This window comes from Tinamus guttatus, unplaced genomic scaffold (assembly GCF_059628265.1).
Source record: "Tinamus guttatus ecotype Peru unplaced genomic scaffold, ASM5962826v1 Tinamus_guttatus_pri_ptg000026l, whole genome shotgun sequence".
Classification (NCBI taxonomy): domain Eukaryota; kingdom Metazoa; phylum Chordata; class Aves; order Tinamiformes; family Tinamidae; genus Tinamus; species Tinamus guttatus.
In genome coordinates this window covers 2244311-2265958 of record NW_028288560.1, presented here as the reverse complement: position 1 = coordinate 2265958, position 21648 = coordinate 2244311, and the positions used below count along the sequence as shown (strand labels likewise).

General features: G+C 44.4%; 2 protein-coding genes across 2 annotated transcripts in view; both read right to left on the bottom strand.

Annotated features, from left to right (window-relative positions):
• Nucleotides 1-17095, bottom strand: part of POC1A (POC1 centriolar protein A) — a 43142-nt gene extending 26047 nt beyond the window's left edge. Inside the window, exons 1-7 of the mRNA XM_010223896.2 lie at nucleotides 17076-17095; nucleotides 16424-16508; nucleotides 14056-14227; nucleotides 10641-10820; nucleotides 9446-9553; nucleotides 7928-8043; nucleotides 3720-3853 (exon numbers count right to left, since the gene is read on the bottom strand). Of these exons, the coding sequence (XP_010222198.2) occupies nucleotides 3720-3853; nucleotides 7928-8043; nucleotides 9446-9553; nucleotides 10641-10820; nucleotides 14056-14227; nucleotides 16424-16508; nucleotides 17076-17093 (813 nt within the window). The 5' untranslated portion in view covers nucleotides 17094-17095. The remainder of the gene's footprint in view (nucleotides 1-3719; nucleotides 3854-7927; nucleotides 8044-9445; nucleotides 9554-10640; nucleotides 10821-14055; nucleotides 14228-16423; nucleotides 16509-17075) is intronic.
• The window catches only part of LOC148596214 (E3 ubiquitin-protein ligase PHF7-like), a gene marked incomplete at its 5' end in the record, with an annotated part of 499504 nt that overhangs the window by 439864 nt on the left and 37992 nt on the right, over nucleotides 1-21648 (bottom strand). The window lies entirely within an intron of this gene.

The window sequence follows — 21648 nt, the reverse complement described above, 5'->3', positions numbered from 1 at the left end:
AGATCAGGAGCCCTGGAGATGGGGAAATGGGAATACGTCTGGAGCCCAGCACCGTACCTGCACCCGGAGCGCAGCCGGATCGGCCAGAAAGCCCTCCTGAAGCTCAGGCCTCCTCCCTGCAGGGGCTGGGAGCAGGGAGGCAGCGGGCACGGTGAAGGGCAGCAGGGAGGCAGGGGGCACGGTGAAGGGCAGCAGGGAGGCAGGGGGCACGGTGAAGGGCAGCAGGGAGGCAGGGGGCACGGTGAAGGGCAGCAGGGCCAGCACCTTCAGCAGCCACGGCAAGCCAGGGCAGACCAACATCCGAGCTGCAGCGGGGGCGAGAGCTGGGCCTGGCCTTTGGCGTAACAGAACGAACGAGCGCCAGACTGCACAGGGTCCGAAAATAAACCGTAGGTTTAAAGATGCACGTTCAGCACGATGAAAGGAACAGCAGACTGCAGGTAGCTGGAGAGAAGTGGGGTCAAGGATGCTGGCAGACTTAAGTTCTCGGAGAAACAAGCAAGTATTTGCTTAGTAGAGAGGTACCAGGAACTGGTACAAGGGATAGCTACAGAATGTGAAGACTGGAAATAGAGCTGCTCCTGCGGCCCATAGGAGGGATGCAAGGGAGAAGCAAACAGGCAGTCTGTTCAGCCAGATCCTCCCAGAGCAGAGAGCTAGCTCCAAGTGAAAAGGAGATACAAGTAGCAACAAATGCCCGAGAAGAAAGTCAGAAGTGGCAACACAGGAATGGGATCATCAGTTTAAGACATAAAAAAAACAAGCAGTCACTGTCACTGTTCAAGCTTCTTTCAACTGCTCTGTGGCACAGGAGACGAGGTCAGCAGGCAAACCTTGAAGTGAGAGTGCAGCAAGGGAGGGAGATAATAAGTGATGGGGACAGTTACAAGAGCAAGTGAGCAACCTGATAAATGCTCCAGGGGTCTAGAGAGGGCCTGAGCCAGGATGCTGCATGACCTGCATCTTTCCCCTATTGCCTGGTTTTAGCAGCAGAGAGACCAGCTCAGTGAAGACTAATGGAAATTAAGATAACTTTTGGTATGAGGACAGAGTCAGGAAGAAGAATAAGGGAGAGGAAAGGTGACAAGGCCAACACAACTTGTTTGACAATGTCATACAAGATACAGCATGAATCCTGTAGAAGCAGCACCAAACAGGAAAAGCCAAATTATAAAAAGAGGTGAGGGAAAGCAGAGAGGGGGAAAGGAATAACACAGTCAGGGATGTTTGTTACTCTGTATGACCAGTCCAGCAGAGAGCACTTCCACCCTGCAGGTGAGAGGAATGAAGCTCTTCATGGTACAGCCTAAGGTTGCTCAGAGATCCCTAACTTGGCATCTTCTGACTTCCTATTTATACACACAACCATGTGGATATTTTCCAAATATTTACTGAGAGCTTCCATGCCCCTAAGGAAGCTGCCTGGAAACGCTCTCCCCAGAGCACTCCCAAGGGCAGAGGGACACAGGATCCCTGCTCTGCACTAACAGCTCTCCGGAGGCGACTTACGGGTCCCAAAACATCCCATTCCAGGATGATGCCTCAGCCCCAAGGTGGCCCCTCATTCCGGCGCCGTGTCTCATCTGCGGGGAATTAGCCAGAAGCACTCCACAGCTCGAGGCACTTGAATGAAACTATGCAGCTCTGCACAGCGTGATGCGTCGCAGCTGCGAGACGTCAGCTCCGCGCTGCAAACCGCCGGCTCCGTTACGGCTCAGGACAGCAATGTAAACCTGGCGCCCTGCCCTACGTAAACTACTCCTCATCAGCTGGTGACAAATTCCTGGCACTCCGGCAGTTGCGTCACATGTCTAAGGGAGCTCAAGGCTTTTTTCCTTCAAGTGTCCCCTTTCGTGCAGCGCTCCCAGAAGGGCAGGGTGCTCAGCTGGCAGAGCAAGGCCGGAGCAGCGCTCACCCACACAGACTCCCTGCTCGAGAACATCTTCAGAACAGGCTGTTCGGCAGGAGACTGACGTTCCTACGGGCCCACTGAAAGAGGCAACATGTCCTTAGTGGCCAGCAAAACCACTCCCACCTCACTTCTAGCCACTGCGGTTACTGGCAGAAATCACAGTGAGATGGGCAAAAAAAGCCCTCAGTATCAGACTCGGTTTATCCACCGGCAGAGCAGGCTGGATAGAAGAGCAGCCTCCAAGAGCAGCTACCCCAGCAGCTTCTCATGGAAGTGGTGCCCAGTGTCACTGCATGTTTGTATCCCCAGGGAAGGCAGCGCCGCGGGAGCAGGACCTGTTAAATGAGGCATTAAAAATATAAAATCCTACTACATCAGCCTTAATACAGCAGCCACCTAAAGAGGACTTGGTTGCCTTATTCTGAAGGCTTCCATTACCACAACCAACTTTGGAATAGCTGTGATGCTCATTCAGAATTACTCCCTCTGCGTTTGGCCAGAAACAGCCTACACAATTTAAAAGAAAGAATTGGAAGCAGATTCAAGCTTACAACCCTAGCTAAGCGAGCACACTCCTTCCTGAGGCATGGATGAAGGGTCCAGTGACCCACTAGCTCACTGCACTTGTCCTTTCCAGATAGCCACTTCCTAAGCACTTGTTGGCCAGTTAGCACAAAAGATAAACATGAAAATGAGGTTAGGACAAGAGCTAAAACAACAGCAGCCTGGCCTGATGCAGTACTCACTTGCTTCAGTTCTCAAAAGTGTTATGCAGGTGAGGTGTAGGTTAACCAGGTCTTCCCAAGGTGAAGCTTTAAGAATGAGATTATCATTTTTCCACTGAAATTATGAGGAATTAGAGAAATGCACTAAGAGAATTTACAGAAGGAATTCAACCCTTTTCAGACATCAGACAAGGCAACCACTAAACATGAAGCCACAAGAAGCCAAAATGATCAGTTTTGCAGCTCACGGAGCTACTGTTATTGTCTAAAATTTGCCTGCGCTCCCCAGCCCCAAGCAGCTCCAGGCTGTGATTTTGCCCAGCTTTTGGCATTTTAAGGCTCAGCCACAACAGACACAAGTGGGTTAAGAATTTGTTTTGTCGCTTACAAAAAAGGAAAGCCTTTAAAATACGTCTGCTTTTCCATGCCTTTGAGACCCACTCAGCATACTCAACAAAATGAGGTATTTGTTTACATTTACCATTGAAAAGAGCAGCTCCAAGCATTCATACAATAATCAGCCTTACAGGCAACACACCCAGCAGCACAGTACTAATAGGTCCATCAGTTGAACGTAACCAAACAGTAGCATTTATAACTTTCAATTAAATCAGGCAGTAAACAAAAATGGGAACATGTTCCCAAAGCACAACCCAAAATATATTTTCTCCATTTTACTACCACCATCTTAGCTGTCTGCCAGCTGAATTGCATTGAACTTTTACAGCATCCTGGTCAGGAAGCCAAGTGCTATTTGTGGTGCTCTAGAGAAAGGGAGTCAGACCTGAGGAACAGAGCCTGCAGGACTGGCCCAGGGACACAGGACCAGCACTAACAACTTGTCTTAAGTCTTAGGCTTGCATCCTCAAACACAGGCACTTTGTCTTGCCATCATCTTCTCCATTCCTGCCTTATCTCCTTCCATCCCCATATTTCCGCCCTCCAAAACGATGATGATTTCACAAGTTTCCATTATTTTAAACAAACTTTCAAGAGACTCATGAAGAACTCTAAGAACGGGTCACAAATTGGTTTGGTATGTTATGGGTTGGTCCATTGCTGAATAAAAGGTTTTTCCTCACCTGGTGACCATGAAGCGTGTACAGAAGTCGTCCCTCGAGCAAATCCAGAATTTTAAGAGTTGAATCATTGGAAGCAGTAACCAGATAATTTCCAGAGGGGTGAAAGGAAAGACTGTTTACCACAGCACTGTGAACTAAGAACGGAAAAAATGTAAGCTGGTCTCGATGACAATTGTGTACATAGTAAGCCCAAGGCAAAATAATACAATAAGGTACCGAGCATATTGCAATATTCTGTTATGAAGTTTAACAGTAAAATTATCACTGTGGAGACATTCCTCAGGACTCTTCACAGCACTGCAGAAGGGCAGTATTCAATTCTTGTGAAAACGGGCACTACTCTACTGAAAGGAAAAAGGAAATTTTGCCAGTTAATCTTGTGAGATTTAGTCCAAAAAAGCTTCTTGTGTAGCCCAAAACACATCTGTGTGCACAAGTGAGTTACATGATTATGAATAGCGTATTTTACCACTGCGGAGCTGCTATTCTCACTCCCAGGCCATTTTAAAATAAAAACTACAGATTAGTACATTAAGGAGAACATTAAAATTACCATGAAAGGCTCAAAATTGGCTTTGTGAAGGTTCTTTTCATCTGCTACTTGACTCACCAGGCCTGCATTTAAGAGAATCTAGGAAAGAAGTACCCACGACTTGAAAATGCTCCCATGTAATTGGGCAGTATAAATATTATTTTCACAAACTTTCTGTTCACCTCACCAAAAATTTTAAAATAACAAGTATGAGTAGACTAACTATTCATAAAACAAGTGTTCCTGCATGAAGATGAAGCCAAAGAGTTATTCTGAAGAGAGCTAAAGAAAACACTCTAAGAAAAAGTCAAATTCACTTTTTATATTCACTGTAACATTAAACATTTACCTAATGTAGAATTTTTCCTTCTTGAACTTTTGAGAAGCTGCAGAGCATATTTATTTATGGGAACATGCAGTACTTCACATATGCCCAGCTTTCTGAGCGTATGTGACATTATAAAACAGTAAAACTATGCTTGAAAAGTTTTGGTTTGCTTAAATATCTAATTATTCTTAATTATACTACTTGTCCTGCAAATGTTCTGGTATCTTGAATCTACTACTATTAAGACTCCCCTCAAAATAAAATCTCAACTTTCTCAGGAGTTGAATTTACTGATATACTTTAGACCAGTAAGTATACTGATATACTAAGTTCAAACTGCATGTTAAAAATACTCCTCCAAAATATAACACTTTAGATATGGATTTGAATTAGAAATCTAAAATCATCCTGTTCAGTTGTAAAGCAGAATGCATTTGCTTTTAAAACCCTCAGAAATACTAGATATATCAGCTTAAGTTCTTAAAGATAATTCCTCTTCACCTGAACTACTAAAAATAACACAGGAAAAAAAAGTCTTAAGTCAACATAGGTGACTTCTAAACAGTTATTCCTGTAGGTGAATACTGCCTCTATCAAAGCTAGCTCTTCTCTCCTTATATTATACTTCAGAAGATAAAGTACATGGGGAGTTTGTGGAGTCTCCTGAAAAAGACAGCTAAACACATATTTCTCCTGTGATATTTTATTCTGAATAAAAACAAAGCTGGACTGATTGCTCTTTTAAAACAGCAGCAAGGATCAGGTTAGGGCTGTTTCCACGGACCTGCAACATATGTGGCCTGCACACATTTATGCACAGGGAGAACAACTGTGGGCAAGAAGCACTGGCCATTTTCTGCAGAGGTTTAACTTGCTGGACCAAAGGAACAAGCAGCAGCTAGAGGTGCCCATAAAGCATTGGTCTGGTCTCCTGTTCAGGAAGCACGACCACAACACACTGCCCCTGGCTGAAACACACTATATGAAAGGTGCTGCAATTGCCCTTCCACTTCCAGCTTGCATTTGCAAACACAGGATTTGGAAAAAAGCACTGGCAACATGAGCAACGCGGCTAAAAGACTTAGCAGTTGTGGAGAACGGCCAAATTTCAACATGCAAGAGTGTGTGGCAGTGCAAACAGGAGGGACTACTTATCTGTTAACTTCTCAATCCAATATCACCTTTAAAATGGATTCCCTTGGAACTAGTAAAGCCCATGCATGGGTGTCTCAATATAACGTTATCCTGAAGGAAGAGGTGCCCTCTAGTGGAACTGGGATCAAAATTCTTCACATAGGAGACATGAGACTAAAAGCTTTGGCTGAAATGCCTGTGTGTAAATCCTTAGAAGAACAAGACTAACATATTCAAAGCAACAAACTTTGCAGCCACAGGTGCATAAAATGTGTGCATATAACTGCCTTTGAAATGTATTAGATTCCTTTGGCTTTTATGACTATTTCGAATTCAATAATTCATGCATAATTAGGATTCATACAGTAGGAGCTGTTAAAAGTGACACTTAAAAAAAACACTTCAAGAGCAAGAGTGACCGATTAAAATGCTCTTCAGCAAGGCTGCAACGCAAGGGATGAATAATTCCAAGACACAAAAATAAACCTGGCAGCCAAATCTAAGCCACATTAGACTCGGACAATTTAATAGCAGTAAATGGAAGTCACGAAGAGCTCATTTCTGAGCCAAGTAACACTGCCTGGAAACAGGCATTGCCGATCCTGCTCAAATATTTAATTGTGCTGCCTATTTTATCAATAAGACTTTCAAAATGTGTTTCCAAGTTTTAACAAGGGTCACAAGTTTATTACACCATGTTTATTACACCAATGTTTATTACACCAATAATGACACTTCAGCAGATTTGGGGTTGCGCTGAATATTTTTCAGCGGTCACTATTAAAAGGCTTTAATTCCACTAGATTTTAAACTACTAGACAATTAGAAGTGATTGCAAGTCGGAAAGAATAACTGAAGAAATTTTAAAAAGTTACGTTACATGGGAGGTCTCAGTCTAGTTTAAAATTGAAAAAGAGCTTAAGGAGTCCTTGGCTTGACTACACAGGGAGAAATAATATCGTAAAAAGACCTTAAATTTGGAAGCCAAGAATTACAAAATCAAGCTGCAAGAAGCTGATGCTAGGAATAGGACATGATTTTTAAGCAAGAAGAAAACTGCTCCAGTGATGGTCATGTCTTTACCATATGCAAAGAGTGAAAGAACAGCCCTCTGTACACAGCAGAAGTATTAAAGAATTCCCAATTTTGCAGGCTTTTTTGCAGATCTTGTTTTAAGTTTCTATGGAACCCAAAGGACTTCCCTAATCTTAATAGCTTCTCTGCAGATAATCTGCATTCACCTTGAGAGGAATAACTCCCACTGCTCTCATCTGCACCAAGAGGTCTAGTTTTTCACAGGTGGCTAAAAGGGAACAAACCAAATTCTACTTTTCGGACATAGCTGAGTCTTACTCTGCCCTTCTGTGTCAAGGTAGAGAGAAACCAAAGAATTTATATTGAAAGAAAATGCAAATTCCTTCACTGCCTAAATGAGTAGAGATATATATAATCTAAAGCACTTCAAAAAGAATTATATAAAGCCAGGACCAATAGCTTTAAATTAGAACTCAATTTTTGCCTCTGAACTTACAAAGTTAGAAAGAATCAACTGCCACCTAAGCTACTCCTCTGCTTTGTCTGCTCGGCATCCAGTGGAAGACTGGAGCAGCAGGAGCTCCCAACCTGACATTATCTGATGTGGAGATGACAAAGAACAAGATGCCAAGCTCCAACCCTTACCTCTGGGATGATTTACTAATATGCTAGAAGCAGTCTACATGAAAAGCAGAAAATTAAGATTAAGATGCCATCCATACCAAAAACGGTGCCTGAGAATGCATGGATTTATAAAATACTGTGCCATCCTTAAAAGTCTTTGCAGCAAAGAAAGTAGTACATCGGAGTTACTAATACACACAAAACAAAACTCCAAAAAGCTTATAGGGATAGAAAAGGTCCTTTGTTTACTACACAGTTCTACCGAATGGCAGCACTAATCCATTAATCCATTTGACTGGAATAGGGAATAGGATGGAAAAAGAACTGACAGTTTCTAACCAGTATTTAATATTTAATCTTGGGGCCAATATAAAGCAAAACATGAGGTCTGGCAAAAAAAAAAAAAAAAAATTAAAAAAAAGAGAGGCATTCCTGGTAGACCTATGTGAGGGCCATTCTGGAAGGCCAGCAGGCAATAAAGAGCCCTTGGACTTCAGATAACTCCATACTAAAATATAGAAAGATAAGATTTTTTTTTCCAAGATCTTAACTTGCCTTGATAATGTTGGAGAAGTCTATTCATCCTAACGTCCCACACCTTCACTGTGTTATCTGTGCCAGCTGCAGCAATGCAGGTACCACTGGGATGAAAATCCACATGATTCACAAACCTGTAAATTGCAGTTAAATCCAATGATTTACAGTCAATTCTTGCTTAAGATTGGAAAAGGTCTTTTCAAGGAGTGAAGGGATATCTTAATACATTGAACATTGGGGAACGGAGGAAATTTCTTATGAGAGATTTGGCAGTATGAAGCATTTTCAAGATCTTACTTATAGCATTAAGCAGAACATAAGATTATATCTAAACATACCTATCTTGAATGTTTTACATTACAATTGTAGGAGTTGTAGATTAAAAAACTCCTGAAGTTTGATGGGTCCCACTGTTACAACATTTTCAAGTGTTAAAATCTACATAATACATAATTTTTACTTAATTAACAGTATTTCTAGACTGACACGTACAAAACTCAGATTGTTCTGTTATTACCTTTAACTAATTCTAAGAGAAAACTTTATGAACTTAGGCCTGTAATCATATGTTGTCACTTAAAAGACAGCAGGGCTGTGGCCGGATTACCTTCTGGATTTATATGCCATCCTCTTAATTTGGACACATAACTGATATAGAACCTATCAAAACTTCAGTGAAAGGCATCTTGAACACCTCATCCAATCCATGCAAGATATTAGGTAAGATTAATAACACTGAGTTCTTGTATCAAATGTTAAGGAATTTGAGAAATTTCATTTGGTTGTTTGGAGAATCCATATTCTGAAGCACATTGGAAAAAATAATGTTGCCTGAAAATGTCTTTAATATCATGTTAGATTATCTCAAAGTAACAGAATTGTGTGCTTAAAAAAAAAATAAAAATAATCAATGAAGCAAGACACCAGAAAGTTTCCAGCCTCAGTTCACTGATGACTTGTGGACATTGAAACTTATGCTGCAGCTCAGTACTCCCCATCAAAAATATTCCTGCATTCAACAGCTGAGTAGAACACAGCTGAGTTTGAGGATGAAACAAAAAAAATGCCAGGGACCAATCTGCCAGCACACTTCTGCTCTTTGATTTTGTTTGATTTTGTTTCACCAAAGGAGAACACAATAAGAGTTTGATCAAGCTAGAAGAAGGAACTGAGAACTTAACTATCTCCAAAAATTGATAATAAGAACAAAAAAAAAGGTAAATAAAACAAGGCTTGCCGTATTGAACAGTTATTGAAACAGAATTCTTGGGATCCCAATCTGGACAAGTCTAACAAGATCAAAGCAATTCTGGAAGCTTTTTGCATCGAGTTTCCTGCTGACTGCTTCTGTAATAGCTGCTAAAAGCTACTTTGATTCAATCTAATGTACATGCATACTATTTTCAAGCCAAATGGCAAGAAACTGGGAAAATGACTGCCAGGACAAGCATCAGTCACTGCAGGTGCACATTAAGCAGGCATCCCTGCACCCGCAGTCACAGCAAGGCTGGTCCTCGTGCGGAGCCGGGCACTCACCCGCCGTGCTCGCAGAAGGAATGGATACACTCTCTGCTCGTTTTATCCCACAGCTTCACAGTTTTGTCATCGCTGGCTGACACTATTAATCGCCCGTCAGGAGAGAATCTAGGATGAAAATTACAGCACTCAAGAACTGCCCAACAAAAAGTGCAGAGGGGCAACTGCATTTGGAAAAGCCGTCAAGTCATGCCAGGAAACAAACGTCACTCTTCCAACAACCACACTGCTTTTCAGGGGGATTACAAGTGCAATTGTATAGTTGAGGAAAAGAAACAACCACCCAGAAGTCCGCAAGTGTATTAAATGGCCCTCACAAAAGTCTCCAGTCTGACCTAAGATCTCCTAACCTGCTACTATTAATTTTAGTGCCTCTCAGGTTGTTTCAATACTCTGATTCAAAACAATTTCTGTGTTTGCCAAAAGTATTCAGAACAATAATTACTCCCAAGGTAGCAAAAGCAGGATAAGTTACATCCAGAATGCATTAAGCTCCCATCTTAAACCTTCGTACACAAGAGGACAGCAGAGACCAGTGCAACTCTCAGGAGACAAATTCTGATCAGCTAAGAAAAACTATGTCTTTACTCTAAATACACATATACATAAAAGTTCCTCAGAAATCTGAGGTGGATACCTGAAAAACCAAGTTTTTAGGACAGAGATGACAGGAATAAAATGTTTCAACTTGGCAGCACTTCCAGTATTTTATGCACTTTGTTAATTGCTAGAATAACCATCAAAGACTGTCACTAGGCAGTCCTTGTGAATGTCTACAAGGAATAACTACACAAATGCTTGTGGATGATTATGTTCTTGTAAGTGTCCTCCTCCTCAATATAAAGGCAAGCAATAAGCACGTATAATCATTTTTAAATAGGGGCACAAGCCTAGCAGTAACCAAACTGAGATCATATAGGATCTCTCTCTGGCTTCTGCAGCAACTTTGATATATTAAATTCTCAATTAACTAAAAAAGGATCAAATATCTAAGCAGGAAGTGTGCTTTAAAAAGATCATTAAAGAAATACAGAATGGCTACACAGCTATTAACTGAGGAATCTCTGCAGTTTGCAATGCATTTCAGTCAACAAGGACATGTGAATTAAAAAGAAGCATAAATAGAAGCATGTTACACAAAGGCACCAACATGTTTGACTTCAAACACTACTACTTGTCAGAAATCTGTACTTACTTGGCACAGCGAACCCAGTTTATGTGTTGACTAAGTGAGAATAGGAACTTCTGTCTGTGAACTGTCCACACTTTGATGGTTTTATCATCAGAAGCTGTGACCAAGGACTGGCCATCGCTGGAGAAATGAACACTCCTGACGGTTCCCGTATGAGCCTTGAACACTGTGGATTCTCCTTTGCTATTAAGAATGAAAAAAATATGTTGAAACTGCAGAACAAGACAGCAAAGACACTTTGTATATGAAAACATTATGTTTCTGTATGCTGACCGGTACTATTAACAACTATTTCTATGGGAAATCTCTGTGTTTACATGAGGACATACGATTCATCAAGTCTGCATAGTTCCATGAGTTTGTTCAGAACAAACAGCTGAAATGTTGCTCTACTTTATTTCAAGTCGTATTGGGCTCCAGCAGCAATCTACATGACCTATAAAGAGGCAAAAACGCTAAATTTGTGCAACAAAAAAAATACTACCTGGAAAAGTATTCCTAATTCTTTATTCAACATTTCCAAACAAACACTGGAGATTACTTTTCTTGAAAACAGATGCACCACAGGATGCAATGCATTTCAATATGCAGTAGATGTATTTGGGACCAAGAATCGATGAACATCTCTACAGTATTCTACCACAAATGCAAGATCCATACAGAAGAGACCAAGGAGAAGACATGGTGGTTTGGTCCCTGTCTCATTAGGGATTACCAGTCAAGGTTTACAGTGAGGTTGCTGGAAAAAACAGAATCTCTTACTATATATCAAATTCTACAGGACTACAGAAGCTCTAAAAGCAGAAAATCAAAGCACTCTGTACCTCCCAACAACATTCCCTCCTTCTTCAAAAGGAAGGTCAGAGTTGCCCAGTTTCATTTAATTTAATTATTTGCCAGAAGGCAAAGAGCATGAAAAGCTGCTCCTATGGAAAGTTTTCTTTTTGTCAGAAACACAGAACTTCCCGAATCTGCTAAACACTTGCAGCAAAAACAGAAAGTGACAAAAATGTGTCAACGTGGCTTGCAAAAATACAAAACTCCCAAAGAGAATTCCCCACACGAGGCTGGCATTAACTCTGTCCGTAACATGCTGCCCTTGAAAGGGACTGCAAGGGCTCAGGTCCTTCAGAAGCCAAGTCCTGCCCCCCAGGCAGGCTATGCACGTCACCCCCGAAACCCGGAGCCTGCTCTTCTGCAAACACAGGGAGAGCCTTCCTGCCCCTTGGCAATTTGTGCATGCACTTGTTGTAGCAGGAACTAACGTGATGCACCACAGGCTTTCAGTTCCTTCACTCTGCTGCCTTTCAAGTCACAGTAATTCCAGGAACATGTGACAGAGGCCATTTAAGCAGCTTTGCAATCTTTCCTCCAAATGCTTCTTTTTATAGACTGATAGGGACATTGCTTGAAAATGTGATTTCCTAACAAAGACACAACTTTCTCAAGCAGAATCCTCTCAAGAGCCAGGCTACTGACTTTAGTGCCTTGCTAGCTTTCACTTTTAATTACTTCAGCAAAGCAACATCCACCCCCTGCATCTTGCCCTGTCAATACACAGAATTTGCTCCCTTTAATCAGCCTGCAAAAGGTGCAATTCAAAGGCTGTAAATCTGATTCAATCTCTGCTTTTTTTTCTTTATTCACTACCCATAGGGAAGGTAAATTGACAGAGAACACTAAATAAGCACAGATTAGAGAACACCTTGGTGCATGGCAACGTGACTGGCCTGACAACAACAACTCCCTTCCCACACTGGCCATTTCCTGATGTGACACCTATGGGTACAGCTTTGACCACAGAGACAACTAAGAGACAGAGACAACAGCACCACCCAGCACAAATCATTGAAATTCTCATTACATCCCAGGCCTTTCTTAAAACCTACATATTAGCATCCAAGAACCCCAAGTAGTTCACTTGATAAATTATTTTCAGCATTACATATATTAGTGGCACAGCACTGAAAAGAGCAGAAAGATGCTGTCAATGCTTCTCTATTCTGGATGGATGAGCAGCAAGTTAAATTTTAACTGAGTGTAATTTACCTTGTGTCCTTCAATAATGTATATGCTAGCGTGTCATTCTAATCAGTTCTTCCAGGAAAGTTTAGCTAAGGTGAATTATAACTGAAATTATAAGCTGCACATTTTAGTTCTACTTCACTATAAATTAAGCTTAACTTTACCCAGTTTCTACCATATTTATAGTATAGTCACCCATCATTATGAAAGTACCATGACAGCTCTGCAGTTAAATATATTGGAATTTGCAACGAAAGCAGGGAATAAACTTTTGTCACAGGTGAATAACGGCACATGTGCCCAACTGTACAACTCTCAACATATGAAACGAGTGCAAGGTGTCTGCAGGAGCTCAGCATCCTGATGTTTCAGATGAGCACCTTGATGGTCGGGCAAGGGGAGAAGCAGGGAGATGAACCTAGGCTGGCTTAGGCAGAGAAAGAGCACTGCTCCAGCAAGCATTAGCACAGAGTTAAAAAGCCACTTTCGAAATGCCTTTGTTCTATAGCGCAGGCTATTTTAGGTTTAATAGGCCAAATTCATAAAAATCAGCAAAAAAAAAAAAAAAGCTTCCAGTGGTTGATCATAACCAGAAGAACTTAAAACCAAACAGCTACAAATATTTTCCCAAGTTCCTGAAGAGACATGATTATAACCATGAAGGGGCTGTTAAACCTCTTTACCACCCCCCCCACACACACACACACTTCAGGGCTGCCTCTCTCCTGGGGTCCAGAGTCACTGCTGCTTCCACCCTCAAGAGCAGCAATTACAAGCTCGGAAGCCAAGAAACATCCCCAAGAAACATCCTTACGGGGCAGTCTGTTCAGAGAGGATCCCACTGCTCAGTGTAGGAATTAAGAGACCAGAATAAACACTGGCAGCTGCTTTTCTGCAACTCAGCTACAAAAAGCTTCTCATTATTTAGAGCAAAATCATGTTTTCCAGCTAGAATTTTGCAGTTGTCTCCTGACTGCTTTGTATTTCAATGTTCCTCACTGAAGACATATTGTGCAAAACAACAACATGGACTGGAACAAAATCATTTATAAGACCCTTCAGCTAACAATTATCAAGGAATTAAGCATTAATTCATTAAGCCAACCAAACTCTTGCAATTTGCTAAGACAACAGACAAGGATGGGTCAGGAAGAAGCATCAAACAGCTGTTGCCGGGTTAGATTAAATTACTTCTTATATTAGTGGAAGTTAATACTGCAAAGGATTTTAGTTTCTTTTTCAACTGTTTTTCAAGACCAAGTTACCTCTCCCTCTGTCAAAACTGCCATATAAAATGGTTGTCTGTTCCTTTAAACAACTCCCAATTCCAGACATGGAGAACTGCTACCAAGAAACAGGGAGAAATCCCACGCCATAGTTAATGCATACTTACACACTGGGAACCCATAAACGAACTGTTTTATCTCTAGAGCCTGAAGCCACGAGGTGACCAGAGGGTGAAAACTGAACACACAACACTGCATCTTTGTGGCCCACGAAGCGATAGGCTCTCATCTGAGGTCTCATGCTCCAGATCATCAAGCACGAATCCATTGAGCCACTTGCTGAATTGAAAATGGAAAAAAAAATTACAGAAAAGCAAGCTTGCATTTGTTCTTCTCCAATTACTCTTTAGCTATTTTTCACACTCAACTCAGTATCACAGCTTCCAGCAATCTCAAGCACTTTGTCTTTCAAGCACTAAACCTCATCAACACATTGCGTATTGCAGCTCTCAGTATTTGAACAGAGTCATATACTGGACTGCACTGACACTGCAGTTCAGTTCATGCAACAGTCACAGAAGCAGAAGTCACACAAAAATTGCACAACTTCTAAATAAAAACAGGCTGAGGAACCACACAAGCAGGATTGTTATCTCATAGTTGTTCTCTGTGATTGGGAAGCAGCCCATCAATTCACACCTAGTCTTTCATTCTCATGGCTACTTCTATCTTCACCTGGAAGAACAGCCCTCCACCTGCACCCTGCCTTTACTCCTATGCTCCTGAGGAAAGGCTGGCCCAGAACAGGGACCTGCTCCTAATGTAAAGGCCAGAAAGGAAAGGACCAAAGGCAGGAGAGAAGGGGCTGGAGGGAGATCCCAGAGAGCAGAGGCTCAACTTATGGGAATAACACTGTCCCCCAGGACAGATGGGGCTGCTCCAAGTTCTCCCTCGGCAGCAGGGTCATGCAGGCAGGAGGCAGAAGCCAGTGCACATGCTACACTCACTGCAAGCATAACTTACCCCAAATCGTTCAACAAAGGCTAACCGTAACTCCATTTAAGTATAAAATTCCCCGATCAGGTTCCAGAACCAACTCAGGACAGAGGAAACTGAGGAGCTGCTCTTCCCTGAGCCTGCCACACTGTGCAAATGGGCGACATGGGCGTCCCGGTGATTTGCAGAACAAGTACAGACCAGGGACAACTTAAAGAGAAAAAATGCTATATGGCAAGTCCCAGAAACATGGATAGAAAAAATACCACTTTGAATCATTTTTTTTTGCCCAAATAACAGAAAACTGCAGATTTTTTTTACAGACAAGTACAGGTTATACTCATCTTAGCCTGCCAACAAACCAAGCCTGTATCTGTATCTCTCTGCCCAAGTACCTAGTAGGGCACATCTCCAGGGAGAGCTTAAAATGCTTCTAGGAAAGAAAGGATCGGTTTGATGGCAGGTTCTGATGCTGCAGTATGATAATTATGAGATTTCAGTTCATTAACATTATGGCAAAATACCAAATAGCTTTTGCTGGAAATGTCCCTTTATTTCACAGGCATTTCAAGACAAAAAATAATAGTTATCTCTTTTCCTGCTATCAAGGCAGGATTAATATATGCCCGTGTCAAACAGGGGCATGTCATAATGCATGTTCCCTGAGGAGGGGGAAAAGAGAAATCTTACCTATTTGTCACTTGAGTTTTATTTTTTTCCTCCCCTGTCACAGAGGCAATCTCTTTTCTTAAGGATAGTAAGATTTAAGTGCAGACAATATCAAGACTTTTAAACTTTAGTTACAACTATACACTAGTGAAGATACTAAATTACAGCATGATAGCTGTCCTGGTTCCAATGTTACATAATTTAAGGTAAGCAATGCTCCACCATCTCAAGGGACTAGGTCTTCGTTACTCTGTCAGATTATTTGCTCAATCCAGTAATTATAATAGTTATTGTCAATATGTCATGTCTAACCAGCATCCTACTTAAGTGCTTTTTTTTTTTTTTTTTTTTAAAGTCTGGCTGGTTTATTTTAGGGGGTGAAAGAAGAGGAAGATAAAAAAGAATGTAAAATCTCATAAGAAAAGTGTAAGTGACTGATCCAATAGCAGCTACAGAAAACCAGTTCTTAGAATTTGCTTCCTTTCTTACTGGATCTCATGGATACTGAATACCAAGAACACCACTTTCATGGTCTAGTAAAGGGAAGCAGAGACCCACAGGCTACTTCTGGAAGGCCAATGGAGAGCAGTGCAAAACTGCATTCAAAGCATCCTTGTGCTCTCTGGATAACCCTTTCGGGATCCACAGACACAGTCACCCATGCAAAAGGAATGACTGCTCTGCAAATAAAGACGGGAGAGTGAAAAGAGACAATAGATAACAATAAAAACAACAGCATGTATCGCAGGTGGTACAAGATGAACATGCTTATTTTTTTGTGCTTTGTAACTCAGTACCTTCACAGCAACCTTTGTTAACTGAGACATTCTTTCCTTATTTCCTGCCCACCAAAATCCAGAGAGGATTTACCCAATTGTTTCTTATTGAGGCTGAAGTCCACGCTAGTGACAGCATCTCTGTGGCCTTTGAAGTGTCTCTCTAGGGATGGATCATCCTAAAAGACAGTAAGTTTAGACACTATAGATTAAGAACTATCTTTGCACAACAAGAGCATTTTATTTCTGTGACAAGCTAACCAAACATGTCTTCATACCATGCAAACCCAGGACTGGTTATGGGTTCTTCCTTCCTGAATCTAAATCCACATACTCCCAATGAAGCCAAGTTTGTGACTGCTCTTCCCAGGGGTGCCATACGGATTCTGCAACCCCACAAAGGTATAAAAGGAGCCAGGTTCCCGTGCCACGACACAGGGACTGAGGTAACTGGAATCTTACAGGAAACACCTGGTAAAAGCAGCGCTTGCAGGTAGGACAAGACGGGATGAGGGAGGACATGGGCTGCCCGGCTCCTCAAAGGAGTTTTAGCACTTTCAGAGGGGCCTGTGCCTCCCAACGCCTCCCCTCGCTGCTACATCTTGCGGTACAAATAGCGACTTTCACATAAACGAAGAAGTTGAAAGTTATGCAAGCCCGTATAACCGCCCGGATCCCCGCGGGCAGCCCAGCCCGCCCCGCCGCGCTCCGCAGAACCACGGGGCCCCGGCCCGGCCCGCGCTCACCAGCCCGGCGGCCGCCATGACACCCGTGCGCGCGTCCCGCCCTCCTTAACGGCCGCCGCTCTTAAAGGGGCAGCGCGGCTGGCGGGCGGGAAGCGGCGCCGCCTCGCGGGGCGCCCCGGCTCTCCTCGGCACGGGGAAACGGCGCCCTGGGAGACGGTTTCCCGTGGAAGCGGTCCCGGAGGCAGGGAGGGGTTGTGCTGGGCTCTGTCTGTGCTGCGGGGAGTCTGCGGGACTCGCGCCACACACGGCTCGCACAGGGAAGCGGTGCCATTTTGGGATCATTCCCTCCAGACGGGAATCTCTTAGCAAGGCTAAAGCCCTTTGGAGATCCTGGAAGTTTTCCTTGGGAGGCAGTTTATAGGCTGCCAAGGAGCAGGAGGCACGAGGGGCTGGGCACTGGTCAGAATTAAGTTCATTGCAAGAAGCAGCAACACAAACCTCCCCTCCCCAACCCCCCGCCCCTTTCTGCTCAATATTTAAGTTGCCAAAAACACTGGAGTTCTACATATTTTTGTAGTTTTAGGAATATGTGGACTAGGGGACAGCAACAGTGAGACTTTTTCCTGGAAAAGGTTACTGTTGTGATGAGATGTGGACAGGAGATCTCACACCTACAGGGGAAGCATCAAGGCACCAGCAGCTCCCTCAGAACTGGGTCATCCTGTCTCCCCCATCGCTCCCAACCTCCTTCCCCTCCTCCCTAGGATGCACAGACACCAGAAAAAGCAGCATCCTCCGCTTTGTATTTCTACCAGAGGGTTTCTAATGAAATAAAAACAGTTTCTGCTCAGCCGATAGTGGACATCCTTAGCTTTTGATCCAGCAAACATGGAGAGATTTGATCCTATGCAAGTGGGGAGAGGGGAGGGAAACAGACCTGTTGCTATCGAAATGGATCTTTACTGCTCTTTAACAAGGAGGCCATGAAGCAAAAGCCACCTGAGTTTAAAGAGGAAGCTCAGCCAAAGGTCAGCAGGCGGCTCTAGGTGTTATCAGAGCCTTGTGAACTGACAGGAAGGTTATGTCAGCCGGCTGTAGCATGGGCCGGCTGTAGCAACACCGTGGAGAGGCTGGCGGGGCCGCTCGCTCCTCCTCAGCTCCCAGCAGGGAAGGGCTCCTTCCTGCTGTAAAGCAAAGAGCCGGCAGAGCCTGGAGCAGCTCAGGACAGGAAGAGAAAACTTGTCCTGCTCAGCTAGGCAGAAAGCCAGGCTGCTCCCTGTTAATTGCAACTCAGTCTGTTTTCTTGGAGGCCCTGCCTTCCCAGAGGATTTGTACTGCTTTCACTGTTCACCTGGGTAGCTGAAGTGCTGGGCGGAAGGAGACAGACAGGGTGACACAGGGCTGCAGCTATCCCTGGGTGCAATCCATATGCACTGTTTGGGTGAAGCTATGCAGTCCTTCAATCCATGACAAGAGGTGGTGGGAAGGGAGCTCACACCTCTGCTTCCCAAACTGGTCTAAAGGAGACGGATGCACAAGCGAGAAGGCCCCCAGGCTGGAGCTGGCTTGAATCCCAGCAGCAGCTTTCCAAGGCAGAGCTCTCTGCTGAGCCCCTCTGGAGCTATCTCGGACCAGTTGCACTGCTCCTAGTGCCTTAAGTCACTGAGTCAACTTCAAACCCCTTAAATGAAGGTAGAGCAAAACCACCTTTAAAATATCACTGCATACACATGGCCCCAGGTATGGAGCTATTTCTTCTAGACAGATTTGCACCCTTTTCACCCTTCCCTACGTTACATGCCAGTCCAGAACTACTTGGCTCCAGAGACATTTAGCTTTTATTTAACCTTGGGTGCTTGCTAAGCACACAGCCTCTTTGCCAGGCTTGTCGAGCAAGGCCACGCGAGTGCTTCCAGCCCATGAACTCCCTCTGGTGCAGCGCCCGGGGTGGCAGCAGTTCGAACGGGAGCACAGGAGTGCATCAACGCAGAGCCCTCGCTGCCCGGCGCCCGTCCGCGCGGGGCAGGGACACGGCTGCACACCCCGCTGCCGGGACAGGCAACGCGCACGGTCCAGCACCACCCGCCTCGCACACCAGCGAGGTGAGGGTGTTACCAGCCCGAGCAGCGCTGGAGGAACCTGCTCACGGCTCCTCAGCCCTCTGCTAGGCTCATTAACAAGCAACTTTGATCACTGGGCTTAACCAGGCACTCCAGGGGGTTAATCGTTAGCCCAGTTTTCCTCAAGGGCCCCATATTTACACTGGACAGCTTTCCTAGCACACTTAGCCTTAACTTTGACGTCCATAGTCTTATGGAAAATCTTTGTCCCAAGACATCTGAAGTCTATGTATTAAACCTGCAGCCTAGGGTACAGCATCAACCTGTCCCTCCTAAAGGGCATCAAGTTTCCAAGGAAAATATTACACAAGAAGAGCAAAAAGGCTCCACACCTATCTGTGTGGGCAGGAGAATATAGAGCTTTCTGGAGAAACTTGTCAGAATTACTCCTTTGGGTTAGCACAGACAAATACATAACAGTCTGCTCCTTGTTCTGAGACTGTGTCCCCAGGGACCTTGTTCCCGCTGAGGACCCATGCACATTTTCTGCTATCTTTTCCACACAATTCCTGTTCCCTATGGAGGGGAATGGCCAGTCAACACCTCCAGAAGAGACTGCAAGACAAGACCAAACCTCAGTTGCATGTGCTGCCTTTTCATGCTGAAGGGAAAGATTCAACCAGTTGCTTTGCATTTGCCCCCACTTCTCCATTCTAGAGTCATGTTGCAGGCCCTGTTTCTCTTCCAGGATTTTATAGGTCAATACTGCTTTTATCTCCACTTACTGATGTCTTCTGCTCCAGCCCAGTTCACAGCTCTAGCAGCAGCGTTTTCCAGCCTTTCAAGCCCGGGCTACACCAGGGTGTCACTTCCAGGACATCCGTGCTGCAGCAGGAAGGCAACGCACGAGCGAGCTGGAGGAAAGGGATACAAGCGAGGGAAAACAGCGGGATGCTGGCCAGCCTGTGATCCAATGGAGAAAAGTCTTAAACACATTGACTGCACAGTCTTTAAGGAAACAGACATAATCCTCCCCTCCCTAAAAACGGATGAGCTGCACAATAATTCGCAGTCACCTCAATATTTGTTTCTGCTGCTAGAGAAGCCTAAAGGGTTCGTGATAGAAGGGCATCTTTCCCCTCTCGCAAGGCTGAGCTGCAGTGCATCTTTCAGAGGAGCCCAGCACGCTGTTCCCCACACCCCTGGGCCCTCATAACCTTTGTCATAGCCGCAGGGTGTTCTATAACCACAACAGGCATCCGTGTGCTGCTGGCATGAGGCGCCGCGACAGGCTCTGACCTTTCCGAGCGCTCCTTCCCCGTGCGCCCTTCAAGCTTTGGCTCCCTGACTCTGCGGGAGCTCATTTTGGCTTTTGTTTTTTAACACTTGACAAGAGGAGGAAGGGGTTACATGAGGAAGTTTGCCCTGAAATACCCTCTGTGCATGTGAGGAGCTGTCAACAGCGTTTCCTGAGCCAGCTTCACATGTGTGGCAAACTGCATAGACCCAGTACTCTGGGCCATGGCACGATATCCACAAAGCTCATTCAGGCCAGCAGTTAGATATCTGTGAATGAGGACCCCCATGCACCCCAACATCTGCCTTGCAGCTGGAAGAGCACCTCAGTAGCAAGTTAACATTACCAACCTTGCTCCTGATGAGCAAAATGAAATAGATTCCCCTGCTGAAACACTTTGCAGCAAGTCTGCACATGCCACAGACCCTTTTCGTGCCAGAGAATCAGTGCCGTGGAGCAGCCTGTGGGGCACAGTGCCCGCTCTCCTGCTTCTCCTGCTCCCAGGGCCCTGCGTGCGGTGGCAGGGCAGCATTTGGCACGAGCCCTGGAGTTTGCAAGGCAGGAGACACAGCTCTGAGCTTGAGCAGCGCTGCAGTGCTCGCCTTGTTAGCAGCCCCGCTTACTGCTCTCTAACAATCCCTTCTGGGCATCAGCTGCATTTGGAAACAGTGCTAAAAACAGACCCCGGGCTGTCATGCTAATAAACGAAGCACTTGTCGACAGGGAGATGCAGCAGCAGCACAAGAGAGCAGCACAAACGTTGCTGTGTACGACTGCCTGTACAGAGTGACTGATACCTGCACGTGCGGCTCTTGAAACACACTGGGCTGCTCCGAGAGCTTTAGGCTGCATTAGAAGCCAGGGAGGAGGAGGAGGAGGGAGGGTATTCTGCTCTTCTAGTTCAGGCTTGTTCCTTTTTCTTCTGGGAGACAGGACAAAAGGGGCTCAGTGTCTCAGGAAGATGCACAAATAAAAGCAAAGGAAATAAAAACAGAACATGCTACAGCTGTATATAGCACGTGCTATAGCTGAGCTTGAGATGTGCTGTTTTAACTGGTTCTGAGGTGCAGGAGAAGCCACTCAGGCCTTCTCTGCACAGCCTCTCTTCCATTATAAGCTACTTAACCCCTGCATTTCTTAGTCCAATTCCCTCCCTTTTTGGGAGCAGAGTCATTGCTGTCTGCCTTCCAGCTCAATGTCACATCTGCAACACGCCCCATAGATAAATCACGCCCTATCAAGAACAAGGGAATTCCTGCATATCACTGTACCTTGA